The sequence below is a fragment of the Pseudochaenichthys georgianus genome, chromosome 14, assembly GCF_902827115.2.
Source record: "Pseudochaenichthys georgianus chromosome 14, fPseGeo1.2, whole genome shotgun sequence".
NCBI lineage: Eukaryota > Metazoa > Chordata > Actinopteri > Perciformes > Channichthyidae > Pseudochaenichthys > Pseudochaenichthys georgianus.
The window spans coordinates 5,948,477-5,975,371 of record NC_047516.1 but is presented as its reverse complement, the minus strand read 5'-3'; the positions used below and the strand labels follow the sequence as shown (position 1 = coordinate 5,975,371).

Sequence of the window (26,895 nt, the reverse complement as noted above, 5' to 3'; positions counted from 1 at the left end):
AAAAACGTGTTTAGAGTTAGCATTAGAAGGGTTTCACATCAGGAACTGTACAGCACTGCCTTGATCTATGAAAAGGCGGTCTCAAATAGGGTTCATTTGCATTTGTCAATAGCGAAAACACAATTTCTACAAAATCTTGTAGATGTTATGTTTTCTTGTTGGATGGGGTATCGGTAAAAATAGTGGTTCCCAACCTTGATGATCCCCCAAAAAATATCTACTTTGACCCTTCAGTTCACAAGTTGGGACATTTAGGCTACGAGTAATTTCAAAAATGACCGCCATAGTAAAATGAACGGGTAACCTTAGATTATGTCCATCCATCAGAGGGCACACACCCAAATCACAACCATGTTAATTTTGGAATACATTTTCAGTGTCTATTCATAATTCGTACATTTACTGCAGTAATTAATTGAAACCAGTTTTCTGATCCACATCCGATACAGCTTAAAAGGGTTGTTGCTTTCCTCCTTGTGTACAATGTCAGCACAGGAAAAGGTTTGCAGGCGAGGGAACAATCATGACAGGAAAATACAACCGTGTATACATTTTGGCATATGCTTGTGAATATCACCCAAATAATTCACACTTTTACACGCCCTCTCCACAGTCGACCGGTCTGTGCCAAGTCGTGCGCGTCCTTTGAAAACCCCTGCCGGCACATGATCAGTATTCTTCATCACCATTCAGACATACAGACTGCTGTCACGAAGCTGGAGAGAAAGAGAGAGGGAGGAGGGACTGAATGAGAGGAGAGCGAGGAAGAGGGGGAGGAGCCAGGCTGTCAAGGTGAACCGATAAACCCCCTTTTTTATTAGCGTTCATGTCCTGCTCCCGGTCGAGAGGAGACAGAGTTCCGGGGAGCTCGCATCCTTTACGGGCGATAATCTGACAATAGCCGGTGGATTGTACACGAACCGGTCAGGGAACGGATGCAGGAAAGTGGTTTAATTATAAAAAAATATATATTTTAAGATCGATTTTGTAGTTATTTTTATTTTTATTTTGGACATACAACTTACATGGCATGGAGCGAGCTACTTAAGTGCGCCATCTCGTTAGAAATAAGGTGAGGTTTTTTTATATAAATAACATATGATTCAAACCTGGGGGACCTGTGGTGTCCTTTGCAGTGTGTGTGTGTGTGTGTGTGTGTGTGTGTGTGTGTGTGTGTGTGGTGTGTGTGTGTGTGTGTGTGTGTGTGTGTGTGTGTGTTGTTGTGTGTGTGTGTGTGTGTGTGTGTGTGTGTGTGTGTGTGTGTGTGTGTGTGTGTGTGTGTGTGTGTGTGGTGTGTGTGTGTGTGTGTGTGTGTGTGTGTGTGTGTGTGTGTGTGTGTGTGTGTGGTGTGTGTGTGTGTGTGTGTGTGTGTGTGTGTGTGTGTGTGTGTGTGTGTGTGTGTGTGTGTGTGTGTGTGTGTGTGTGTGTGCGTGTGCGTGCGTGTGTGTGTACACGCTGTGACTTTAATTCGACGTAATTGTTGTTTAATGTATTTTATGACCTGCTCTGTCGCCTTATCTCATGAGCTCCATGCAGAGAGGATGTCCTTCTCCTCACGCATGCACTAATTGGCTTATTGTAGCTGATTTTCCAACAATCGTTACACTCCTGTTGACAAGCCCTCCTGCTGTTTTTCAGATGGACGATATTTTTTTAAAAAGGACATTGAGGAAAAAACACACAGCAGTGCGTCTATTGCGTAATGTAGGACTCATCATTAGGTTTTGGATGACTTGACACACATTGACTTTAATTCAGAAGATAGAGATGCTGAAACACAGGGTGGAAAAAGACACATTTCAGACAAGACTTTTTAGGAAGACTTTTTATGAAATGAAAGGTGGATATCCTGTGCATACTTGTGTTTAGCGTCTACACCACGAGCAAACCAAATCAGTTATTTTGCTTTTAGTCACCTAAGATTTATTTTTCTAAGAAACTAATAAGCACATATCTAAACCTTTAAAGTGGTCCTTCTGAAAATTATCTTTGAAGAAACTGGGAAAAAAAATGTATTCATCAATTTCTTTGGTCCATGACAGCCCCACAGAATACATATTTTACTGGTGTATATTCCATATTTGTATACTTAAAATTGAGGATTTAAGGCGCATTAAAAGAAAACTTTGTACGTTTGGTATCATGTACTTCATTAATTAATTATGTTATATTTGTTTCATTTATTGCTGTAGGCCTACATTACACCATCTTATCACTTGGAATTTGGATGAACATGATTAGTGTTAATGAAGAGTAAAAGCTAAAGATGACATTTAGCTAATGATGTGGTGCTTCAGGGCTTGAACATGTGTTAGCCGTGTTAGCCTAGCATACAGGGGGAATCCTCAGGGATCACAACTTTTGTTATCCTACTTTTCATATACCTGCACTACCAAACACATCTGCCTCATTTGCTCTTTGGGTTTACTTAAAGTTTACAAATGTTAGCATGCCATGGATGTCATAGCATTGTCTTTGTTAGCATATCATTTAATGCAACAGAATTTGTTGAGTCGGAGTCTGGCTATAAATATGTGTGACCCAAGATTGAAAAAATCTAAAAACAGTTAGGGTGGTCAAACTTAACAAAAATAAAAGATGGCTCTTCAAAAATAACAATACATTGGGCCTCTCGACACTCCCCAAAAACGACTGAACACCAAGGAAAAGCCAACAAAACATGACTGGCATGAGGGGAGCCATTTTCCCAAAGCTAGTGAGCTGCAAAGAGAAACAAACTGCGGATGAGTCCCAATCTGTTCAGTCTTTCCTTCCCTCTTTATATACACTTGCCTGATTAGGAACACCTGAAGAGAGAAAACTGTGAGTTAATGCTTCACAGGACCAGCAGGAGGCATTTTAGAGGATAGAAAATAACCTGAAAACATAAACTAAGTATTTTTTTATGTTTATATTTGGTGTCTGATCATTTGTATTCGGATACCGAGTGAAGTTTTTCACGTATTTCAAGTGTTTTTGGGCCTTTTACATTCAGTTTGATCTTCTAATGCGAAACATATAAATTGGATTGTCATGCATAATCTGGATATGTATTCATATCAGTTGACTATTTGAGTTGCACTAAACGAGTTTGTTCTTACCTATACATTTCATGAGGGATGATGTTTAAACACGCTGTTTATCCAATATGGATGTCAAAACCTTGTTAAATGTTGTTGCTGAAAAGTAAGAAGTTTACCTTTTTTAAAAGTTTATGTGAAGTTCAATGATCTTTATGAAATGAGTAAAGTTTAAAGAATGCAAGGACACAAGTAGTAAAAAGAAAATGTATTTCAAAGGAACCATTTTGTGGTAATCTTAAGATTTCCGTCTGAACCCAACCTCTATTGGATCCAGCGATCATGTGTGTGTTTTCACTCTGAGTGAAATGTGACGACAGACATGCTGCTTTCTGAAGCCTCAGAGGAAATGAAGTGGCCTGCTGAGGCCTGGAGAGTGTCCTTGAAGCAAAAACACTGAATCCTCACATGTTCCACTGGCTGGATAAAGAGATCCACCTGAAACTGGTGTTATTATCCTGTGTTTGAGGAGGAAAGTAACATTTAAAGAGGATTCTTAAAATATTTGTAATATTGTTTTGTTTAGTTTACCAATTGAAACAAACTGTACACAACGTACCAGTTCTAATTAGACGGAAGCATTTAGATGTTGACATGTTTTAACTAATCATCCAAATGCACTGTATATAATGCTTTTAAGTATGATATCAGTGGTGGAGGATTTTTAAAGCCAAGTTAACAATGTATTCAAGTTAATAACAGACTGTTATAAACACTTAATAAACACTAATAATAATAAACACACTTAATAATAAACACACTTAATAAACACACTTAATAAACACACTTAATAAACACACTTCAAATCACTATTGTTCACTACAAAGAAGCATGAACTTTAACTTTGACTAATTACCTAATTGTTAGGCCTTTTAATGTTGTTGCAGTCTCTATGCAAACAGTTTTTTATGCTGCATTAAATGATTTATAATGAAACATCCTCCACTACTACTCCTGTTTTTATTGTTTTGTCTGTTGACCCTTTTGTTCTAGTCTAAATGATCACTTCTGGATAAGATCAGTTTATTTCAGATGGTAGACTAAGAGACAAATAGAAAAGACTAAAGAGGCATATACAGTACATATAGTGAGTATGTACTTTGTACGTGTGTTGTGGCACATGTGTGGAGGTGGAGGTCTTAGTATATATATCGTTGAATGCTCCTACATGATGACTGAATCGAACATGCAGGAAGTGGGGGAGTACACTAAAGCTCCTTTCCACAACAGCACCAACAAATTGAAATATCATGAAGGCCTCTGCGGATGAATCACCTCAGCTTTCAAAATACAAAAGACATGGAAGTGTGAATCGCAAAATTGATATGGAGGTGGAAGATGACAAATAAATACATGACACGAACACTGTTGCGCCACTTGAGCTTCAGATGTAACCGTCATACAGTACAAGTGTCCAATTAAGTAACAAAAAACACCTTCAAGATCATCAGTTAGTGCTTGAGAAAATACAGAGAAGATTCACACAGTTTGTTTCAAATATGGTTCCAAGTCGGTGTCAAAAGATATCTTATTTCTTTATGCCAAAAAATGTCATCTATTCACTGAGGGTGGCTCTCAGAAAGTCATGTGGAGATGAGCAGATAATCTATACATTTAAAAATATACAGGTAGTATAAGTTCTGTCAGCAGAAATATTCAGAGTTTCTGAGTGTCAGCTCCACAGACAGGTCTGCTGTCTAATTAAAGCCTACTAGGTGGCTGGAGTCAGGCTTTGGATGGTCGGCACCATCGTTGGAATTACATATGCATTGTGGGAATAAGAGTTTTTGGCAGAATTGTGGGTCAAGCTAACATTTTGCAGACATCAGCTAATCAAGCTGCAGGAAAGCTCCCTGAGATTTGAGCAAATTAAGAAGCGATAAGCAGCTGCAGTTTGTCTGGGATTATTCTGCTGTGGTTGTGGCCCAGAATGATCCATGTATTCGGCATTTAAAGGTTGCCAACTGTTTCCTTTACGCCAGATAATTATTTTAGGAGAACACACACATTATTGGAAATATAAAACAAGGTGATCTATTAGAATTAGCATTTGTCTTTGCCAGAGTACATTATTGACTGTATTTCATTCTTAAAAGCAGACTTTTTTTTATAGAAATAACATTAATGTGGAGTTAAAGTGGACTTTTTTGTTGTCAGCCTTGTTCTTTAAGCCTTCTTTCTACTACTATCTCTGCATAGTAGCAGGTGTGTCCGCCCCATTTCTTACACCTAGTTTCCTTGTTAAACTCTTAAATGCAATGTGACCCATTTGGGATTCAACTTTTTCTCTTTCGCTGAGCTAAGATTTGCTTGATTTCCCCGTCAAAACAGAAACTTGACAGAAAAACCCCCATGCTGTTTTCGTGCTGGCAGCAGACTGTTAAGTAAGCCAAAAACAATTAGCAATGTATAGGCCTAAATATAGTTGTTCAGTTGCCCAACCCTAATGGCTGGTCAATTTTCTGCATTTTTGTTGAATTTCATGAATTTGGAATCTGGACAACCCCAAGAAAAATGGCCACCATTTTGTTGGCAGTTCCCCTTAAACGACAAATGTCAACATTCAAGTAATAAAGAACAGCCAGAATTAATTAAAACCACAAAGTCCAAACACAGCTTGTTGGATGACACTTTCTACAGAGAAAATCATGTTGTAACCCCTAACCCTAAACTTAGTAGTAAATAATAGTTTTTGTGCCTAAACTTAACCAAATCATTATAGTGTTTATTAAGTAGTCCTGTTGATCGTGGAGTCAGAATAGAAAGAGAGCGTATACAACGTCTAGTCTACTTTGTTGTTTTATTTTGGAAGGCTTTTTCTTAACCATCAATGACTCAAGCAATTTGAAAGTAAAAGTCCTTGTCATTGGCATTTCAGTGTGAAAACATAGCTGTAGTCATTTATTAGTTTTAACAAAAATAAGGAACAAAGTGTCCTGTTTTCTGTTTCTGTGTCTTTTACTACATCAATGTGAATGTTTTCTCCGTGAGCTGCTCTCTGAAGTGTGAAACTGATACTTACTCCCCGAGGTCGGTGTCATAATCCTGCCTGAACAGCTGAGATTTATAAGCACATGGCCTCTGCGCTGTTTTTACTGCTCTGAGATCTCACTGTGTGAATATGTTCCGGGTTTTTCCTCTGATAATTCACTGACGATGGTCTCATCCCTCCCCTTTGTGTTTTTGTAGAGCAGCGTGAGGTCCAGGAGTCCCGCTTGGATCTGAGAGGGAAGAATTTGGCGTCCCTGTGGTGCAGACGGACCCCCGACTCTGTTCCTCCACAGCCCTGAAGGAACCAGCTTTTTGACTTCACTTCCAAGAACGTGTCCAACAGGGTTTTACACATCAACTCTGAGTTATTGGCCTATTCTGATTGGACGTTGCCTCGGTTCATCCAGGCTTTTGTGTCTTCTAGATTCCACAATTTCTCTTTTTCCTCTTGTATTTTGGACTTGAAGTTCAGCCTTAAAAGTTAGATGAAGTTACAGCTTTATTTTCCATCCGAAAAGATTGAAACCTTTTTCAGTGTCCACCACTGGCTGAGTGTGGATTATTGAAAGAAGTCTGGTGGAGCCTTTGGAGAATTTAAATGGATGTTTGCTGCTGCTGATTTCAAAGACCTCTGGACGGATACAGCTGATTAACATGCAGAAAGAAAGATTTGTTTAATTTCCTGCAATTTAACTCTGAACTAATTGGAACTATTAAACAACTTTTGGACCATTCAGTAACTTTGAAATGAATATAGACTCTGATATGAGTTGAAATGTATTTATCTTTTGATATTTCAAAAGGGCATAATCAAGATTTTCATAAAAATGTTTACAGTGAATTTGCAGCTCTAGCACATTAGGTTTTTCATTTCTAGAAAGGCAATTTGAACAAATTATATTGTGTTTGCCCAGTTTCTGTTCGAACGTGGAACATCCTGTAATTTATATTCTGTGGCAAGCCGCCGCTGTCACCAAGCCAATTAACCTCATCATTAACCTTCGGCATTTAGATTCTTTGTGAACCTTCTTCAAGGAAAATCATTTAAATTCCGTTTCATTTAATGAGGATGCTAATGTAGGTGATCGCACATGTTATTGAGGATGCTACTTTTTATTGACGGCCCTTCTTAAACACGACCAAGGCTGTAACTGCAAATCCTATATAATATATCCAGAAATGTAACAGTTTTTGTCAGTAAAGCTAAAGATTATACCTAATGGATTTCCTCATCAACCATCCATGTGAACTTTTTTTTAGTTGAAATGATTTCCATTTACCTTTCTTCAGGAAATTCTAAGGACCTTGGATATCGTTTTCTTGATCATTTCAACAAGGAAGCATAAGCCATTTAATGTCTGTGTAAAGAATTGAAAGAGTGGCCATCGTGAAACAACCCGAAGTAACAGAGTATTGGATCTCTCTCTTGGACTGCTCTTAACTGCTTATATTTTGTAAATTCTCCCCTTGGATTACAGCCCAAAGGATAGCAATGTCAGCAACTTGATTTTTTACTGAATGTAAAAGTGACAGCATTTTGCTTATTGACCGTGGGAACACAAGCCACAAGCTTGCACAGATTAACAGCGTCCAGAGGACACCGCGTACATCCCACCCTGTGTACCTTACATCACTTCTTCCTGTCTCTGGGGGACCTCTCAGCCCTTCCTCTCCCCACCATGGTGATGTCTCAGGGCACCTACACCTTCCTGGCCTGTTTCTCCGGCTTCTGGTTGGTCTGGGCCGTTATCGTCATGCTCTGCTGCTTCTGTAGCTTCCTGCAGCGCCGGCTGAAGCGCCACCAGGAGGAGAGGCTTAGGGAGCAGTGTCTGCGAACCGTAGAGATGGAGCCACTCGGCTGCCCCCCCACAGGATACCCGTCGCCGCCTCCTCCTCCTCCACCCTTACAGCTGCCCAGAGATCCCCCGCAGATCTGTCCTCCTCAAACCCTGTCGCCACCTGTCCTTCTGCAGGTTCCTCATCCCATGCCACAGGCAAACTGGATCAGCATGCCAGGTAACAACAAATACTTGTATTTTTCTTTGCATACATTATAATGCACATATGAATCCTTGTTTGTATTCTGTTTCTTTAAGGTTGCCCTTGTTTATATTAAACCATTTTGCTATGAAATATATAGGAGGTTGAATGGTGGAGGAGGTTAAAAGAGGCATTAGGGGAAATTGTTGTAAGGAGAAGGATTTCAAATGTCACCAATTTCCTTGCCCCAGTACACCAATCAAACCTCTGTACATATATACATTTGAGTTTTTGTCATTGAGCTTTTACCTTGCAAGGCAGCTAGTTTAGCCATTTCTCAAGATCTTAAGGAAATCATTGTTGTCAGTCTATTTATGTTGATCTGGTTGGTTAACCTTATCTTGTGATAGACGTTTAAACCCAGATTATTTATCGAATAACAAGCATTTTTGAAAGTTTGACCTTTTACAAAAGCTTTCCAAAGACGACTTCTCGGGTGGTTCTGTGGTACAGAACATCTAGTGTGTCAGGCTAGCTAACAGGATCTAATGGCATTAATTGAAACTAATGCTTCATTATCCTCACGAAATGCAGTGATAATTTTTTAAGTAACATAACAACAATCTAACAATGTGTTTGTTGTGTTAAAAATAGTATGCAGGATAGGAAATAAATCAGAGATTAGAGTAAATCAAAATGTAAAACAAGTACAACTGAAAAGAGTCAAACTATCACCTGCAGCAGTGAGTCTTTCCAAACTCAGCAGGTAGGAGTATCCACAAGCTAACAAGCTGATAAACATCACCAAGGTTACCGTCTGATTCTGGTACACGAACAAGTGCGGAAAGTGTTGAGGACGGCGAATACAAGAGAGGAAGTGGAAGAAGGCGAAAACTTTTGTCTGTGGCCATCTCCTGTAAACAATATGAACCAGTGCACGCCTCAAGGAAATATTAAACCCATTACACCTTAATTGCTTTTATTTATGAAACAAATTCATATTTCACATGTTACAACAAAAAATACAACAAAGACTGAGAAATAATGAATGAATTCACATCTATATGAGCAGTTAAGATGCAGACAGAGAGGCAGAGGACAGTAGGAGGATTTCATTTTGTGTCAGATATATTTTAGACACTTCCCAGCTTCCAGCTCTCTGCCTGCCGAGCAGCGTTCCCCCGCGGGGCGTCATGGTGACAGCTGCTGCTGAGGCGTGGGTGGTGACTGTGGAGGCCGAGCAGTGATGGAGCGAGCAACAACAGCTAAACTATAAGAGGAACATAAAAAAAAGACGGGTAGAAAGGGACAATCAGGGAGAGTACATGAGCACAGCTGGGCGCGAGAAGGAACAGAGAGGCCATTTTTCCCCAGGGCTCCATCTTAAAGGATGTTTTATTTCATATTTACGTTACGAATTATTGATTAATGACTCTGAAGTGTTCCTTTCTAATGCAATTAGTTTTTTAAGAAATTGGACAAAATGTACAGTTCTTGTTGTCGAAAATATTCTGAAGGCTTCTGCAGTCTAAGTTAGAAAACCCAAAGTTGTGTCTATTTTTCCGACAAATATTAAATGCTACATACAGTAGTTGTACTGTATGTATCGAGGCCTCTTAAAAGGATCAAACTGAAAAAGGGAAATCACTTGGCAATTTCACAACTTGCAACCTGGGAAGAATAAAAGTAGACATTACTTTATATGTGGGGCTCCTCAAGGTTGGGAACCAATGTTTTTATTGTTACTACATAACCATCAAGAAGAAAAGGAGTCTACTGACAGACATTGCCAGTCAAATAACTAAGGGAAGGATTCTGGCTTTGGAAAATATAGACGACGTTCCAAACTTTAGACCAACCTGCCAATGTGATTGTTGGGTGAGTTTATCCAGCCATTCGTAACCACAACCCTGAATCACTCAAACGTTTTTTATAACAGTTCAGACACCTGCAACCTGATCCACCCGGTATAAATGCTCTCTTTAATCACCACCCTACCTTGTTCAAATACTCCATCCGGGCAGCTGCCAAACACGACCACAAACTAACACGCATAGCTGCTCCACTTGTGCAGTTGGCATTTCAATGCCTTGCTCAAGGGCACCTTAAATCAGACTTGTTCCTGTCCAACATTGCAGCCCTGAGCACATCTTTCTTTCTTTTTTTAACTCAAACAGTGTGTGGTGGTTCCATAACATTTGTATGGAAATTCATTCATAGGTTTGGGGAGCATTCTGCTTCACCCTTCTGGCAGAAGTAAACGGGAGCCAATTTTTCAAGCTTCAACCTTGAAAGCTAAACAAAGCTTGCAACTGCAGTGAAAATGATTGTCAGTGCTTAGCAGTATTAGCAATGAGCAGCAGCGCATTTATTTCATATGGCACTGAAGGACCAGAAGAAAATCCTTCAAGCTATAAGCAACATTAAAGCATTAACATGTGCAGCAATTCTGCTTTAAAAATATCAATATTATTTAATTTTGTATAAGTCCAGGTCTCAAGTCTGTCTCGTTTCTGTAGTTGTTATTTATTGCATTAGAATTGACTAATATGCATGCCTTTTTTAAGAAGCAAGCAAGAATTAATCTTAAAATAATCAGCACAGGAACTATGACACAAAAAACAATTAAAAGAATGAATAAAAAGCACTGTTGGAGGAAACCTTTTCAAATCTGTGCTAGTAAACTGTTGCGATGAAAGAAAGAGGGATTACTGGAGAGTAAAAGGAAAGCTGGAGTGAGTATAAGAGCATCAGCTGCTGTCAAAGATGCTTAATGAGCACAGACAGACAGTATCGGATAAAACAAAAGGGTGCTGGAGTCTTGGTCACAAAGCAGACTGATGAAGAGCTTCAGTATCCAGGCAGCAGCCGAGCTAAAAGGGAAGCAGGTGCCGACCAGCTGAGCACAACAGAGGCTGGAGAGGGAGAAGCCGGAGCTGTTTCATTAACGGAGAGAGAAAGAGAGGCGTTGAGATGGTGAAAGTGCTGAGTTTCCATTTACACCTATTCGGATAGCATTAGAGATGATGGTGGAGAGAGAGATGAGAAAGGACAAGAGGGGTGAAGCCCCCAGGAAGAGAGCCGCCTTTGAAGCAAATTTCAATAGCGGTCAAACTTGGTGTTTTAATTTACGTGTTTGTCATGTGATGCCATAGGCCCAACACTATTTTGTATTGGAAGCTGGTGAACCGTCAAGAATGCCATTGCCGTAATCTATTCTGGATGTAATGAATGCATGGATTAGTGTGTCAACGGCAGTGACAGAGAGGGAGGTTCAGACGCATGCAATGTTCTTGAGGTGGAACAAGGCTGTTTTTGTGACATGGTTTACGTGAGGTAGGAAAGTGAGGCTGGGGTCGAGGATGATGCCAAGGTTACAGATGTAAGTTGAGGGGTTGACAATTAAGCAATCGATGTTCAATGAAAAATCCTGGGAGGAGCGGGTAAGTGAGTTTGGTCCTGTGATGATTATTTCAGATTTGTCACAGTTAGGTTTGAGAAAGTGTTTCGCATCAATTTTTCAATCTCAGTGAGGCAGTTGGTGAGTTGGGAGTGTGTTGGTTGCAGAAATAGATTTTGTAGAAAGGTAAAGCTGGGTGTCATCAGCTTAACAGTGGATCCGGAGTTGGTGAGACAGAGGATTTGTCCAAGTGGGAGGATGTAGATGATAAAGAGCAGGGGACCAATTACAGAACCCTGGGGGATGCCGTTGGTGACTGAAGCATTGGGGGATTTGCAGTAGTTGATGGAAATTAATTGTTGTCTTTCAGAGAGATATGATTTAAACTAGGAGAGGTTTTCCCATTGACTTTCATTTGAATCGCTCAATGGGCCTAATGGATGCGTAAGATTGCCGAAAGATATAGGAAAGATCCAGGTATTTTTGTTAAAGCCAGGCCATATTGCGCCACGTATCTTTTTTTATAGGAATGAACGGGGCTCAGCCTCCAACGATGTATCCAGATGTTCTCTAAATGCATCCATGGGTGGAACCTAAAAGGATGTTTGTATTGTACCTTGTAAGCTCTGTTTTTATTTTGTTCTGCATAACAGAAGCAAGTAACACTGTACTCACCTCTATGGCATTTCATTGTGCACTTGTGGCATCAATGAGAGAAGTTACTGTAGTGCTGACTTGTCTATTCAGCCTATTTTTAATACATTTGAAATAGAACTTAGGCAGAATTACTTTTATTGGACATTGGTTGGACTTAAGAGATATTTCCGGTCAAAGTTGGATCAAATCAAATCAAGTTTTATTTATATAGCACATTTATAAACGCTTTTTGGTCGTGCCAAAGTGCTGTACATATAATAAAAATAGCCTACAGTAGAGACACTTTACAGCTAATACAACAGCACAGATTGTTCAGAATATCAGTATGAGAAAAATAGTTGCAAACGGAAACACTGCACTGCATACATGCTCACACTGTGTTTGGTGCTTTATACGAAAGCCTTCTGATCCTCCTGCTGGAAACATCCGTCCCATGTGTTTCTGCATGCTGGCAGCTGGTAGTATCGTTTTACAGCAGAAACACATGGACGGGGGAGTTAGGACAACAATGACAGTGGATCCTGTAGGTATCTGTGAGGCATGATGGAGGAGTGATGGATTCTGGCCGAGTACACACACACATACACAAGAACACACACATTTGCATCTATAAATACATACAGCTCCATGGCAACAGTTCAACAAACAGCTGTGGATTTGTACCACTGTGATGTTTGTTGTATTGCCTGTAAACAGGTTCGGGCTGTGGGTTTGTTTTGTTGCTGTTGGGATGCTGGAACTCAGGATAATTTACATTCAAAAGTGATCAGTTACAATGAAATACGAAAAAAATTAAAACATGAAAGTAGATGAGGGGCAAAATATTTGGCCTAAGCATAGACTGTATTCAAAAAGTGGCCGCAGCCACCAGGATACCATTTTGAAGCCTTGAGTTTGGCATTTTAGCCACAGTTTTCTTGTTTTTTTTGTAACTAGAAGTGACCATATTTGGAGAAGAGGGCAAGTCCTCATGCCATGTCATACACTGTGAACGCTCAGTGTGTGAATTTGGACCGTTTAGTCAAAATTCAAACAACAAAAGAAAGTTAATTGACATTTCAATCTATCCTACTAGCTATCACATCAAATGTTGGGAAAACTTGAATGGAGTTTAAGAGGTAAATTAAGCTCTGTAGCAGCAAGAGTAATACATCATCTCTTTAGTGGATAGCCTAACATCAAAATCAGGCTTCAAACCTTCTTTGATTCTTGCACATATTCCCGAATATATATTTCAGAATTTCCAAAATAACTTCTGCGAGAAACTCAGGAGACTAGATAATGTTAAAGGAGAGCTTGTGCAACATTATTGATAAATATTGATTAGGATCTGGACAAAGGTATCAACATGTGAGAATGTGCCAAATCAGGAGAGATTGCGGACACCTGATTTGGGTTGACTGCTCAGCTACAAGTATGGGTGCCTGAGCAGTCAGTCTTTCTCTCCTCTTGGGTTGCTTGGCTCTACTGGACCTTGGTTTTTCTTTATATACTGATGCATGTTCACACACCCACACACTACACACATTACTGATTAACTGACTTCATAGTTAATTTAGTTTCTTTAAATAAATGCACTTCAATTGGATGAATCATGTGTGGTCTCCTTCCTTTGTCCGTCCAGCAGGTTCTAATAGAGTCTGTTGTCGGGGGTTGGGTTTAGTGTGACAGAGAAAGTGGCTAGAGCAGTTGTCTCGGGATCACGTCCATGGTTTCTTGTGGGGTCGCTGTGTATACAGTTGCTTTCCAGTACTACTGGGTTTCAGTGAATAAATACCCGCCACAAGTATCTGTACGAAGACTAGGTACGAGTTTAGTCAGATAAGGGACATACTCTAATTAGTTAGTTGAGCATGGGGAGTCACCAGTTGTTGTTGCCACTAGTTGTATAGTGTAAAGGTTTGGTGTATGTTACCTCAATTTGGTATCTAGGTTGCTAGATTTTTGTGGTTTGATATGGCTAACATTGTGGAAGATTTTGTTCAGTGTCCCTCGGATGAGTTGTTGGAGCAATGTACAAAGGAGCAGTTGTTGAAGATTGCTCATTATTACTCTGTTGATTTTGATTCCAAGCACACAAAGGAAACCCTGAAAAGTGTTAAAGGCTCATTTGCTAGACTGTGCGGTCCTGATGGACAGGGGAGGTGAGAGCGTGGTCACTAATTATGTGTCTGGCTTGACATTTGAACAACAGGAACAATTGTTGATTTTGAGGTTGGAACAAATGAAACTGGATTTGGAACTGCAAACATTGGCTTTGATTAGGGCAGGTAAAATGTCTGCATCGGCATTGAATGAGGAACTTGTGAGTTCACGCTTTGATGTTGCAAGTAATTTACCGTTGTTGCCAAAGTTGAATGAAAATGATATAGACACTTTTTTTTGTCTGTTTGAGCGTGTTGCTGACTCAAGGGGCTGGCCTGATGAGGACAGAACTTTAATGCTGCAGTGTGTGTTTACAGGTAAAGCACAAGAAGCCTACTCCGCTTTATCTTCTGACGCCTGTAAAGATTATGATACGGTGAAATCGTCTGTTTTGAAGGCTTATGAGTAGGGTTGGGTACCGAGAACCGGTTCCGGTTCGGAACCGGTTCCAACATTTCGATTCCAACGGCATCATTTAGAAATGTGAATTTCGGTTCCGCTTTTCGATTCCTGAGGAAATGTTTCTCGCCGCTCTCCGTAGCCTACTGCATGACTGCGGCGGGGCGGGACATTTCCTACAGTGTAACCTGAGACCAGGGCCGGCCCGTTGCACTGGCGTTATAGATGTTCGCCTAGGGCGCCAGATCTGTGGAGGCGCTGCGCTGGCAGCTCTGGGAGAAAAAAAAAAATGTTTTGACCGTTGGTGCTCATCCTAATTTTCGGCCTTGATGTAACAACATTCATAATTAAGTAAATGTAACACCCTTTTCACCCCGGCTACACGTTTCATTTGCCCTGTACGATGGGCGCTGCAAGTGATTAAAATGGGGGATGTTGGCTTATCTGGCAACCGCAGCTCACAGCCAAAATGCGAGTGAGCTAGGGAGAAAGGGAGGGCGCTGTTGTTATTAGCATCTGGTGCTAGCTGCTCTGACGGATATAAGAAGAAGATGTTTCTACAATGATGTGGAGGGAGAGTCCTCTCCAGTCATACTGAGAGGCTGATAACTACAGCTCAGTGAGGTAAAGGACTCTGAGGGTTTAAATAGTTCACTTTAGTCTAAGTTATCTCAGTGGGTCTCAAACGTTTTGATCACAATTTATGTAAACACATATTTCCAAGGCATTCTTTTATAATGATTGGGATAAAACAGGTTTGAAATCATTCCAATGTATACTATAGGACAGTAAACCAGACACATCGTTTTAAACTGGAGAGATAAAAACATATGCATAAATAAAATAGTAAAATAAGATATGAATGAACAACAAAAATAAAATGCGTTACATGTAGGCTATTTGTTATTTAATTATTAAAATGTAAACCGATCTTTTTCATATGGGTGTTTAGAGTTGTACCCCCTAGATCTAGTCTCTAGTAATTCTGCGTGTGCACCAGATTGAAGCATTTTACTTCAAAATGTTCAAACATTTCTTCCCGGTATGCCTGAGAAGGCAGATATGCTTGTTTTTCTCAACAAGAACTGTTTTTAAAAGTTGGACTGTTGCACTGTTGTAGCAGTGGTTCTCAGGTTAAAGTTACATAGCAGTGAATATAAACAGACTGATTCATGTGAATATTACTTTAAACTAACCTGTGTAAAAGTTTCTCGAATAAATGTAATTTTGTTGGTGGAAGAAGCATGTATCATTTGTTTACCCTGCCCCTCAAAGAATCGGAATCGAGAACCGTTAAGAACCGGAATCGAAAAGTAGAATCGGAATCGGAATCGTGGAAATTCAAACGATACCCAACCCTACTTATGAGTTGGTGCCTGAAGCGTACCGCCAACGTTTTAGAGACTGGCGAAAGAGTGGTAACAAAACACATGTGGAATTTGCACGGGATTTGATCTTGCATTTCAAGCGCTGGTACTCTTCTTCTGGGGTAAAAACATTGGATCAATTATGTGATTTAATCATTCTGGAGCAGTTGAAACAGTCGGTCCCTGAGAACATTGCAACCTATATTAATGAACATAAAGTCACATGTCCTAGGGAGGCAGCAGTACTGGCTGATGAGTATGTGTTGACGCACAGGCGCATCTTTGGTGAGCGTTATGAAAGGAATGAATCTCAGAAAGCAGGATCTTTGTCCCCAAAGTTTGCACAGCATCCTAATGGCACTAGCAATGCAAATGTGTGTCATGATTGCCATCAACAGGGTCATTGGAAAAAAGAATGTCCTTTGCTAGAGGGGGAAAGCAACCATTTTCATGTGAAGTCAGTTGGTTTGGCTACAACTGTTCATAATCCCAGAGTTGGTGAAACAGAAGTCTTGGCTCCATTGCAAATGCAGGGTAAGGCAATTGATATCTCAGAGGTTGAGTCGGGTTATGCTTCGTTTATGTCCGACGGTTTTGTAACTCTAGTTGGGAGTGACAAGAAAGTTCAAGTCAGGATTTTGAGGGACTCAGGCGCTTTGAATACTTTTGTGAGGAAGGCCATCTTGCCTTTTTCTCCAGATTCAGACACGGGGCGCTGTGTTCCAGTTAGAGGGATTGGTCTGCAATCCATTTCTGTGCCTGAGCATAAACTGTTTCTGTCCTGTGATTGGGTCCGGAGAGAAGTGGAGGTTGGTGTTCGTCCAGAGTTGCCCGTGACTGGAGTGGATATCATTTTGGGAAATGACCTGGCAGGTGGTCGTGTTTGGCCAGATCATGCAAAGCCATTCAGGGGTAACAAAATAAACATTGCAGAAAAGAGTTTTCAAGTTAGAGGCGAGGACTGGTTTTATCCGGATAAGTGTGGAATGATGAACTTTGCTAGAAGAAGCAGTTGTTACAGATGTGGCAGGAAGAAACCCATGAGGGCACGGATGATGAAAGATGGAGGAACAGATAGTTGGAAAACTCTGGCTGGGAAGAACAGGGGTCTCTTCAGTGTAAATGATTGGAAGTATGTGAAAGAGAGCTACAGTAACCTCTTTGGGTACGATGGGGCAGGCAAGGGGCGCTTCGTCCCATTCTTCTTGAAGTGTTGGCCGTACAGGCATTCCCTGTTTCGTCCACTAAGCAGCAGTAGTTGCTTTTCCTGGGGTTAGGCTGTAATGATTGCGGGTTTTGTGCAAATTTCGGTAGTCACCTCATGTACTTTTTGTCATAGTTCCTTCTTTGCCTAGTATCACTTTTGATAGGCTTATAATGCGGTTTTTATGTGCTCTTAGACGTGTTACTCGGATTTATGAATTGGAAGAAAATGTTGTGTCTAATGTTCTTGTTTTGTTTCATGATCTGAGGTGCTACCTCATTCTTAAGGGGGGAGGTGTGACGGCCCCTAGGCCTTAGACTCAGGTCCTGGTTAGCCACTCCCCAAATCAGGAGAGATTGCTGACACCTGATTTGGGTTGACTGCTCAGCTACAAGTATGGGTGCCTGAGCAGTCAGTCTCTCTCTCCTCTTGGGTAGCTTGGCTCCACGGGACCTTGGTTTGTTTGTTCTTTCTTTATATACTGATGCATGTTCACACACATTACTGATTAACTGACTTCATAGTTAATTTAGTTTCTTTAAATAAATGCACTTCAATTGGATGAATCATGTGTGGTCTCCTTCCTTTGTCCGTCCTTGAGCCAGGGCGTGACAGTACATTAAAGAAATATAATGTTGAGCTTACCCAGTGTGTTAAAAAGTGATAGCAAGGGGTCCTGTACAACCTTTGCAACCATTGGTGCTGGGTGATATTCAAGTTTAATAACTTATTTTCTTGAAATGAGAAAAAAAGAAAAAAGAATCATATTTTGAGACATGACACCATTACCCCTTCTGAATTAATTTGAACAACAACACTCAAATCAATTGGAAGATTGCAGTTTTGTTTTTAAATGTTGCCCTCAAGTTTCCAATAAATAGTTCAGTACATTACATTTGTCGGTGAATTACCCTGGGACTTTTCAAAGATATGCTTTACTATTTATTTGTCCTATATCAGGAGATAAGATTCTATATTTCAAACTCTAGTGACGAGTTGGGAGTTTTGGTTTAATCCAGTATCCTATATTTTCTTTTACAGACACAGACGTATTTGGGAAGCCGCCCTGCTATGAGGAGGCAGTTCTGATGGAGGACCCTCCCCCACCCTACAGTGAGGTCTTGTTGGACCCACGGGGAGGCACCTACCTGAAGCCCGTCCCGCCCCGAGCTGCGCCCCCACAGCCCCCACCCATTAGGGAACACCAGGATCCAGCTCCGGTGTTCACAACGGAGACCAGCAAGCCTCCTGTAGCGGCTGTATTCCCTGAGCGAGGTTACTCCTCCCTCATTCGCCTGCCTTCATCCCAGCGCTGGGACTCATTGGGTCATCTCTTATCCAACATGGACCTGAACCACAACAACCTCACGCCGCCGGGGGCCCGCTCCATCCAGGCAGCTGCCACGATGGCGACCATGCCCCGGAGAGAGCCCAGGACTCAACATGGGCTGCGAGGGGGGATTCAAGGACTCCAAGGAGGCATACAAGGACTCAGTGGAGGGATACAAGGACTCAGTGGAGGGATACAAGGACTTCAAGGGGGGCTTCAGGGGGTTCATGGACTAAGGGGACTGGAGCCCAGTTGCGGCCTGCCAACAGCCTTCCCTCTTCTGGGTCGTAGCACCGCCGTTTAGACCTTGATTATTAGAAAATAAGTCTTAGTAACCAATGAGTGGGTCTATTTCTAAAGAGCCTTCAAGCAGGAGATCTATAAAGACGCCTCCTTTTCTGCTCAGTGTTTACAGCACTAACAGCGCTAGTAGTAGAGATGTAATCCCCTGAAGATCTAAAAAGTGCTGCGAAAGGCGTCAGGAGTTCAATTCCCCAGGCAGCTCTGTTGCTGGGATCATGGCTTTCGGCTCGGAGTAAAAGAGGAAATTAAACACAACATCTCGCACCAGTGTGGTTGAGTTACAGAGGCATGCTGGTGTCACGGTAACGATGATTGAGTCTTTCAAACAACAGAGAAGGAGAAAAAAAAAAAGGATGAGTAATAATTCCAAAGGATGAGCAACAAGCACAGCTGTTTCTCCACCTTTCATCCTCCATTTTTTTATCTCCCCCTTGCTTTGTGTTCATCCCGGTTCTCCTCTCGTTTCTCTGTGTCGAAACAACCTATTGTACCAGCCTGCCGTTGCCATGGTTCCCGGGAACTGTCTGTTGCTCACGTCGACTTCTCCTCTTTTATCCGCACGGAATTTCCTAAATACTCTGTTCACAGCTCGTCTCAAGGACTCCAAGTATTAACGGTGACAAAAGAGCGTGTGAGCCTTCAGTGTGGAGTCGGCCACCATGTTTGTGACATTAAAGCCCCGAAGGCCAGTTTTTACACCGACAGACAAAACGGAGTACAACAAGCTCTCCAGAGAACCAAGCCTACTTGGACTGCATTTTGTAACATGTTTTGTAAACTGTTGCGGTTTGGCCTCGATCTGGTAGTCTGGGCCCTCTTGGTGGTCGCAGAATGGCGACGTCTGGGTCATTTGAGTGAAAAAACAAAATGTTTTCATGTACAAATGTTACTATCATTCTCTTAAGCTTTGTGACAAATGCTCGAATTGCTCTTGTGAAATAAAAACATCTTCACATGCTAGGCTTCTTCTAATAATTTGTGGAGTTAAAAGAACAATATGGGATCAGCTAATTGTGTTTTTATGTTCAAAACAAAATACTTGATTAAATATTAGATTCTTCTTCAGAGCATCTTGACATCAAAATTAAAGTTTTTAACTTCAGTACTTTCTGGATTTACTCACAGTAGCAGAAAATAGTACTGTAATCTTTTATATTTAGTTTTTATGAAGTCATGCATTTGTTTTGGGGTTAAGAAACGGTTGACAATTAGAAGTTTGCAAATTAGCTGTTAACAGTGAACATCAATTTAGCAACTCTGTTAGTCATAATCTTCTTTAGAATCTGTACCATTCAGAATTGCTACTTTAATTTATAATCAAAAGGGGCATAAGAGATGTTCTCGAGCCTTCACTTCCAGACATCTTAAGTTTCCAAAATTAATCAGATTATCACATTCTTTTTCCTCTGCTTCTCTCAGCTATAAATTCCTTCTCAACGTCGGCCTCTGCCAATCGGGAAAGCCTTAAAATGTAAATTGTGAGTTTCTGTTTCTCTCCGACTCCTAGTTTCTGAGTCACTCTAACCTTTCCTCACCTCCTCCTTTCATTATCCTTACTATCTCTTTCAACATTTAATTTTTTACTTCCATCTTAATCAACATCTATCTCCAACTGTCTACCGTCTAAGACTACCGCTTCTTTGATGCAACATTGAGAAACGAGGAAATGGAAACAGCCACTTTGCTGCCACTCATCTCGCATAAAGATGCTTTACAATTTACGAACAATGTTCTGCCTTTTTATGTGCTGATAACAAGGCTAGTAATTCACTTCATCAAGGGATGTCACTCACACTCAGTAGTGGATGCGACAGTCTTCTCCGAAACACTTGAAGTGACATTTTAATAGAAAACAAGCTTAGTGTTTTTTTAAGTTGAATTACTATTCACAAAAGCTTGAAAAAGGGTTTTTAGCTTAAAAAAGTTGAAGTTAAAATATAAGAACTACGAGTTTCCCTTTTCCTTACACATCAGGTATTTTATTAAGGCAGATGCTATTTGACTGCATGGTCAACAATACATTTTGCTATGCTATGTACACCCGGGTGACTGTAGTCAACAATGCTATGTACACCCGGGTGACTGTAGTCAACTATGCTATGTACACCCGGGTGACTGTAGTCAACTATGCTATGTACACCCGGGTGACTGTAGTCAACAATGCTATGTACACCCGGGTGACTGTAGTCAACTATGCTATGTACACCCGGGTGACTGTAGTCAACTATGCTATGTACACCCGGGTGACTGTAGTCAACAATGCTATGTACACCCGGGTGACTGTAGTCAACAATGCTATGTACACCCGGGTGACTGTAGTCAACAATGCTATGTACACCCGGGTGACTGTAGTCAACAATGCTATGTACACCCGGGTGACTGTAGTCAACAATGCTATGTACACCCGGGTGACTGTAGTCAACAATGCTATGTACACCCGGGTGACTGTAGTCAACAATGCTATTAACACCCGGGTGACTGTAGTCAACAATGCTATTAACACCCGGGTGACTGTAGTCAACAATGCCATTTGCACCAGAGTGCAGACACAGTTTTATTAAAACCTGATAACTGTGATTCACAACAGATTGACAGCAGTGGCTCACAAAGGTACCATGCAGTTAATGTTTAGTGGACAATCAAATACCCTGCTGTTTGAAGGCCCACTGGTCATTTTTTGCATGTGTTGTACTAAAGGTTTCCACCATGCTATAATAACAGGTCATTTAGTTTTGTAGAGTTCTAGGTGTTTTTGTCTGTATTGTAATTAGTCATATCCTGAGATCGATGTTTCCTTCTAGTCTTAAGAGACTACATATTGGTGATTTTGCATCAGGTTTGAAAAGTTAAACACCTGTTTCAAATCATAAATTCTTCTCCACTTGAAGAAAATAGTTGTGCAGCAGCAGTTTTCTACCCTTGTTGGCCGATCAAGGTTTTTTCACCCACTACAGAGATCACCAGTTTTGAACTTCACATTTCAACCTACAAGAACATTGGAGCGAGAGCGACAACTACAGCAATTAGTGTAAATGTCATATCCTTTCAGCCTTTTCCTGCAGCCACAAAATAATGGTAATAACGGTTTTAAATTATCATGTTGCCACTTATTTCCCATGATGCAGTGCGCGAGAGTAATGTGTTATGTTCGATAACTATTTGATTTGATTTATATTGAGTTCATAAACATGCACATTTGCTGCGGTGATTCTAATGGTTAAAGGTGGGGTAGGTAAGTTTCATAAACCGGCTCGAGTGCACTAAAATTTGAAAGTACACAGCCGAAAAGAATCCGCCCCTTCCTTCAGACTTCCTTACAGAGCACCTCCTCCAACACACATGAACGTGCACATGACGTCAGCAGACTGGTGAATGTGGCCGCCTGTTGCTGGCGAGTCATTGAAGTACTGCTGCAATGCACGCCCAATGACGGCACGCCCAATGAGGGCTATACATTTGTGCATGCACGAGATGGAAGGCTGACAGACAGGGCGGCAATCCAATCCGTTTAGCCGGCCCGGCTAAACGGATTGTACTTTTTACAGTATTACGGCTTCCACAGATGAACTTTTTTTATGTATTTTTTGTCAAAGCACTTCAGATATTCATTGCTATCGGGATGTTAAGAGCATTCCATGGAATATAACAAAAAGTGTATCTCAAGCCGATTTCTGAAACTTACCTACCCCACCTTTAAAGGTAAAATATACTTTGAAATGACATTTCCTCTATTACTTATTGTATTATTATTGTTGAATTGACTTCCATCTCTATCAACTATGCCCCATCATTTGGGTATTTGTGTGAATATAGCTTACATTACAGATATGATAGTATAGGCCTAGTTCATTACAACAGCAGGGCATAGAAAGAATGTAATTTAGCCAGAAAAGGGAAGTTATCAGACAATAAATATTGCAATGCTTTGCTTCTTTCAATTATGACTACACACCTTCAATCAAACAAAGCCAAGGCCTCGACAAACACAGATATCAGATTTGCTGTATTTCACAGGAAGAAAAAGAGATATTGTGCTTTAACAACAGCAACCAAGAAATAAATGACTCTTTGCCCCACTGACAGGTCAGGGTTTAAATGTTTCTTTCAGCACTGAAGGTAAAATAGCAACAAAAATCTTCTCTTTTTCCTTTTAAATCGGTTATTTTGTCAGAAAATATCTTCCTGAAAGTAGAATTAGTGCAGAGAATACTTTTTTTTTAAACCTAACAGCGGTCTACGACATGAAATTATTATTATTATGTGTCTGTATATATATATTTCTATGCATGCCTAGTAAAATATTATAAACTCTGAGGTTGGTAGTCCTCAAAAGCTGTAAGGAGGGCATTTATTTACAAAAAAAGAAAAAAAAGGTCATGACATTGATGACAAAATTACGAACCAGTTTCCTTGGCAACAATCCGACAGTTTGTCAGCGTGACTCCTCCTGCTGGCCCGGGATGACATTTTTCCACCCATCAGAAAGACAAAAACACAAAACAAAAAAACGACACACCACTGAGATTTTTCTCCTGACTCGACTGTCTAATATCAGGCCTGGGATGGCATCTGTGAGAGAACGTGTTGCCTGGCAACCTGCTCAGCCATGTTTGTGAACATGTAGTGAAGAGAGAACATCAGTCCACTCCAACACTCATCGTCCCGGCAACGGCTGAGCATTTTATTACATTACATGTCACTTGTTAGACGCTTTTATCCAAAGCGACTTACATACTCAATACTGTCGGCAATCCCCACAGGAGCAATTTGTACCACATTGTACAACTTTTAGACGCTAATGATTTAAATAAGGGCTATAAAACGGATTTATGAGCCATATATGTGTACTTATAATGTTATAATAATTTGAACAGCTGGTTGCAGGGATTAGCTGCTGCTATAAATAGGGTCATAGGATAAAGGAAGAGCGAGAGCAAACCATACAAGACGTGGCAGATGCTAACAGCTACAACAATTTGTAATTGTACAAGTACTCTTAAATAAACAACAAACTACACTGAATCCAACGGCCGAAAATCACTTCCACCCCTCGCCTGTTAAATAACGGCAAACGGAATATATGAAGAAGGAATACGTAAGTGCCAGTGTTCCTACTGTATGTCAATGGGAAAGAGTCTTTTTGGGCCCAATGAAGTCAAGGGTTGCGGTCGGATAATCCAAAAATCAGCTCCTAACGTCTAACCCTATCGTCTATTCCTTGACCTCTGAGTGAAACGTCACGGGGTTAAGGGATAGTGGATAGGAACATTCAAAAGGATTTAGGAGAAGAGACTGCGGTACTTTAGAGAATCCAAATGCACTTTCACTATCTGACGTGTTTATGATGCGCCAGCAGACGTCATAAATGTGCGTCTGCTGCTGTGGGGGAACTATGGAAATTACAGTTTTCTATCCAGCAGACTACAACATGGATGTATAATAAGAAGGAGGGACTACTGTAAACTCATCTGGAGACTCTGCACCGTGCTCTGATGCTGCTGCTTTGCTTTATGAACGTGGACAACAGAGAAACATATTCTTCATGACCAAAGTTGGAATTGAAATATAAAAGGAAAGTGAAACTTATGCTCGTCACCCTCTCCCTCCGGTACATTAATACAAATGATCTCAATACGTATGATTGTATGAACTATGAAAACATGTTAAAATCAATACAGATGTATTTATTATAAACATAAGTCCAACATCTATCATCTATCACTGTGTATATCACCATTCAAACATCTTTTAAAAGTTGAACAAACCCCACACAGCTCAGTAAAGACTGTGAAATGTTGACTTTATTTGATAATTTCAGTCAAAACTAACGTTCATATTTCTCTTTGATTATAATACTGATGAACGTTCAAAACAAAGCACTTTGGCAACTTACAACATACATTTTAAAATGCTTAATAAGCACGGTGACTTTCATGATATAATTTCTCGGTCATAATCGGCTGTTTCCGTGAACGGCCGACTGTTGTGTGACGGCGAATGCTGCGGCCGCAAGGCATTGTGGGGCAGCATTTTCTCCTCTCCTTTCGTCAAGGGAGGTCCAGTGGTTCCTAAGCTAAAGGAGGTTATAAAGGAAGTTTGAAACCTCCTTTCCTATCATCGAGAGAATTCGAACGGCACTTATCATGGCTGCCACTGAGGGACTTCCGGGTCATTTCACTCCGTTAGGAAGGTTCCTAAGCTAAATGGACTATTCCACTTCAGCCAAGGACTGACACAGAAGTTGTAGTACTGCCGCTTGGCCACTAGTAAAATATGCGTGAACGTCCGGCGCGACGCGCTGACAGCCCTAATATATATATATATATATATATTAGGGCTGTCAGTCGATTAAAATATTTAATCGCGATTAATCGCATGATTGTCCATAGTTAATCGCGATTAATCGCAAATTAATCGCACATTTTGTATCTGTTCTAAATGTACCTTAGAGGGATAAGTTTTTAATACTCTTATCAACATACGAGTGGACAAATATGCTTTATGCAAATGTTTATTATCATTTGAACAATGACAAATATTCTCATGAATATTAAACACAACAACCTCTGAACATTACAAATATTCGCCTCAATTCAACCTGGAACCTCTCTCATACAATAATACAATACAGTGTGTGTGTGTGTGTGTGTGTGTGTGTGTGTGTGTGTGTGTGTGTGTGTGTGTGTGTGTGTGTGTGTGTGTGTGTGTGTGTGTGTGTGTGTGTGTGTGCGTGTGCGTGTGCGTGCGTGCGATGGCCAGTCAGGGCCTGCCGGTGAGCGTGGAAGTGTGGTCTGCCGCAAGCTGTCAGCGTCAGCTTGTAGATGGTATTTTAAACTCGATGCACTCTGAAACTACGTGGCGGCCGAGGACAAAAAATACACATGCGTTAATTGCGTTAAAATAATTAGTGGCGTTAATTTTGTTTGCATTAATGCGTTAACATGACAGCCCTAATATATATATATAATAAACATTGTTTCAAAATCGTACACGGCTGCTTTGCCCTCACAAGTGCCCTGTACTACGAATCCAGTTCAACATACCCTGGATATGTTTGAGTTATCTGGCTTAACTAACCCTAACAAACGCGATCTCGCTAAGCGGTCCTACGACGCTGGTTATCAACTGAGTAGCATGAAGCTGCAGCGTTGGAGGCTGCAGTCTCAGGACCATACTCCGCGCTCACTAGTTTTTCGTGACACTGCCACCTAGCGAGCAGGAGACATGAATATGAACGACAACGCAGAGAGTGTTAGTAATGTGAAGTGCTTTTAAAGTTTTATTTGTTTAACATTAATAACAATTCCGGTGTCTTGAAATGAAGTGTGATTAGCTAACGTTAACTATGATAGCAATACAAACAATCACCTGTTAGCTTATGATAGCTTCTAACCGTATTAAAGGCATTAAAAACAATTATTCGTTAGCTATAGCTTTCGGCAAAAATAAACTGTTGGCATATTTGATTATTTGTTTAATGAAACTGTAGCGTGATTTTGGCAAGCTCAACTAGGTGTCCTACATTAATTGTTGATTTAATCACTAATTACAGTAAGAGTGGGAATCGTGTTGTTTGTTTAAAGAACTATTCTGGTGTATTGAATTGGACAGCAATACAAGCAACACGTGCTAAATGTGAGTCTGACAGGGAATCAGTCATCTGTTAGCCTATGATGACTCGCTGCAAAACCAACTGTTAGCCTTTTTGTTTATTTGTTTAATGAAACCGTATGTTATGGTTATGTTATTTAGCAGAGGCTTTTATCCAAAGTGATGCACAAAAAACATAAAATAACCATAATTAATTAGAATATCAATAGTTACATAGTCAGTTACATTACTATTACATTTTTAACAGGGTAATTAGTCATCTGTAACCTACTACATTTAAAAAAAGTAAACTTCCCAACCCTGATCATTAATTATAGTCAGCTAATTAATTAAACTTCAAAGGATGACAAAAGCATGTCAATATGATCTGTCTGTCCGCTACATTAAATCAGCAGTAGCCTAAATTCTGTCTTCAGTGTAAATGCTTC

At 40.6% G+C, this 26,895-nt stretch overlaps 1 protein-coding gene across 2 annotated transcripts; it reads left to right on the top strand.

Moving 5' to 3' along the window:
* The first annotated feature begins 761 nt into the window (after positions 1-761).
* On the top strand, positions 762-19,780 carry LOC117458173 (proline-rich protein 7). 2 transcript variants are annotated; one of them, XM_034098470.1, is made up of 3 exons: positions 762-792; positions 6,270-8,087; positions 18,265-19,780. In XM_034098470.1, the coding sequence occupies exons 2-3, from the start codon at positions 7,751-7,753 to the stop codon at positions 18,855-18,857; spliced, it is 930 nt and encodes a 309-aa protein (XP_033954361.1). In that variant the 5' UTR covers positions 762-792; positions 6,270-7,750; the 3' UTR covers positions 18,858-19,780. The 2 variants fall into 2 exon arrangements, with proteins under 2 accessions (XP_033954361.1, XP_033954360.1); XM_034098469.2 differs by lacking the exon at positions 762-792 and adding an exon at positions 805-1,072.
* Positions 19,781-26,895: the final 7,115 nt, after the last annotated feature.

Excerpts from the sequence above, each read along its gene's own strand:
- LOC117458173 (XM_034098470.1), top strand. The coding sequence starts at position 7,751 with ATGGTGATGTCTCAGGGCACCTACACCTTCCTGGCCTGTTTCTCCGGC. Across the intron at positions 8,088-18,264 it reads AAACTGGATCAGCATGCCAG|ACACAGACGTATTTGGGAAG; the intron begins GTAACAACAAAT and ends TTTCTTTTACAG.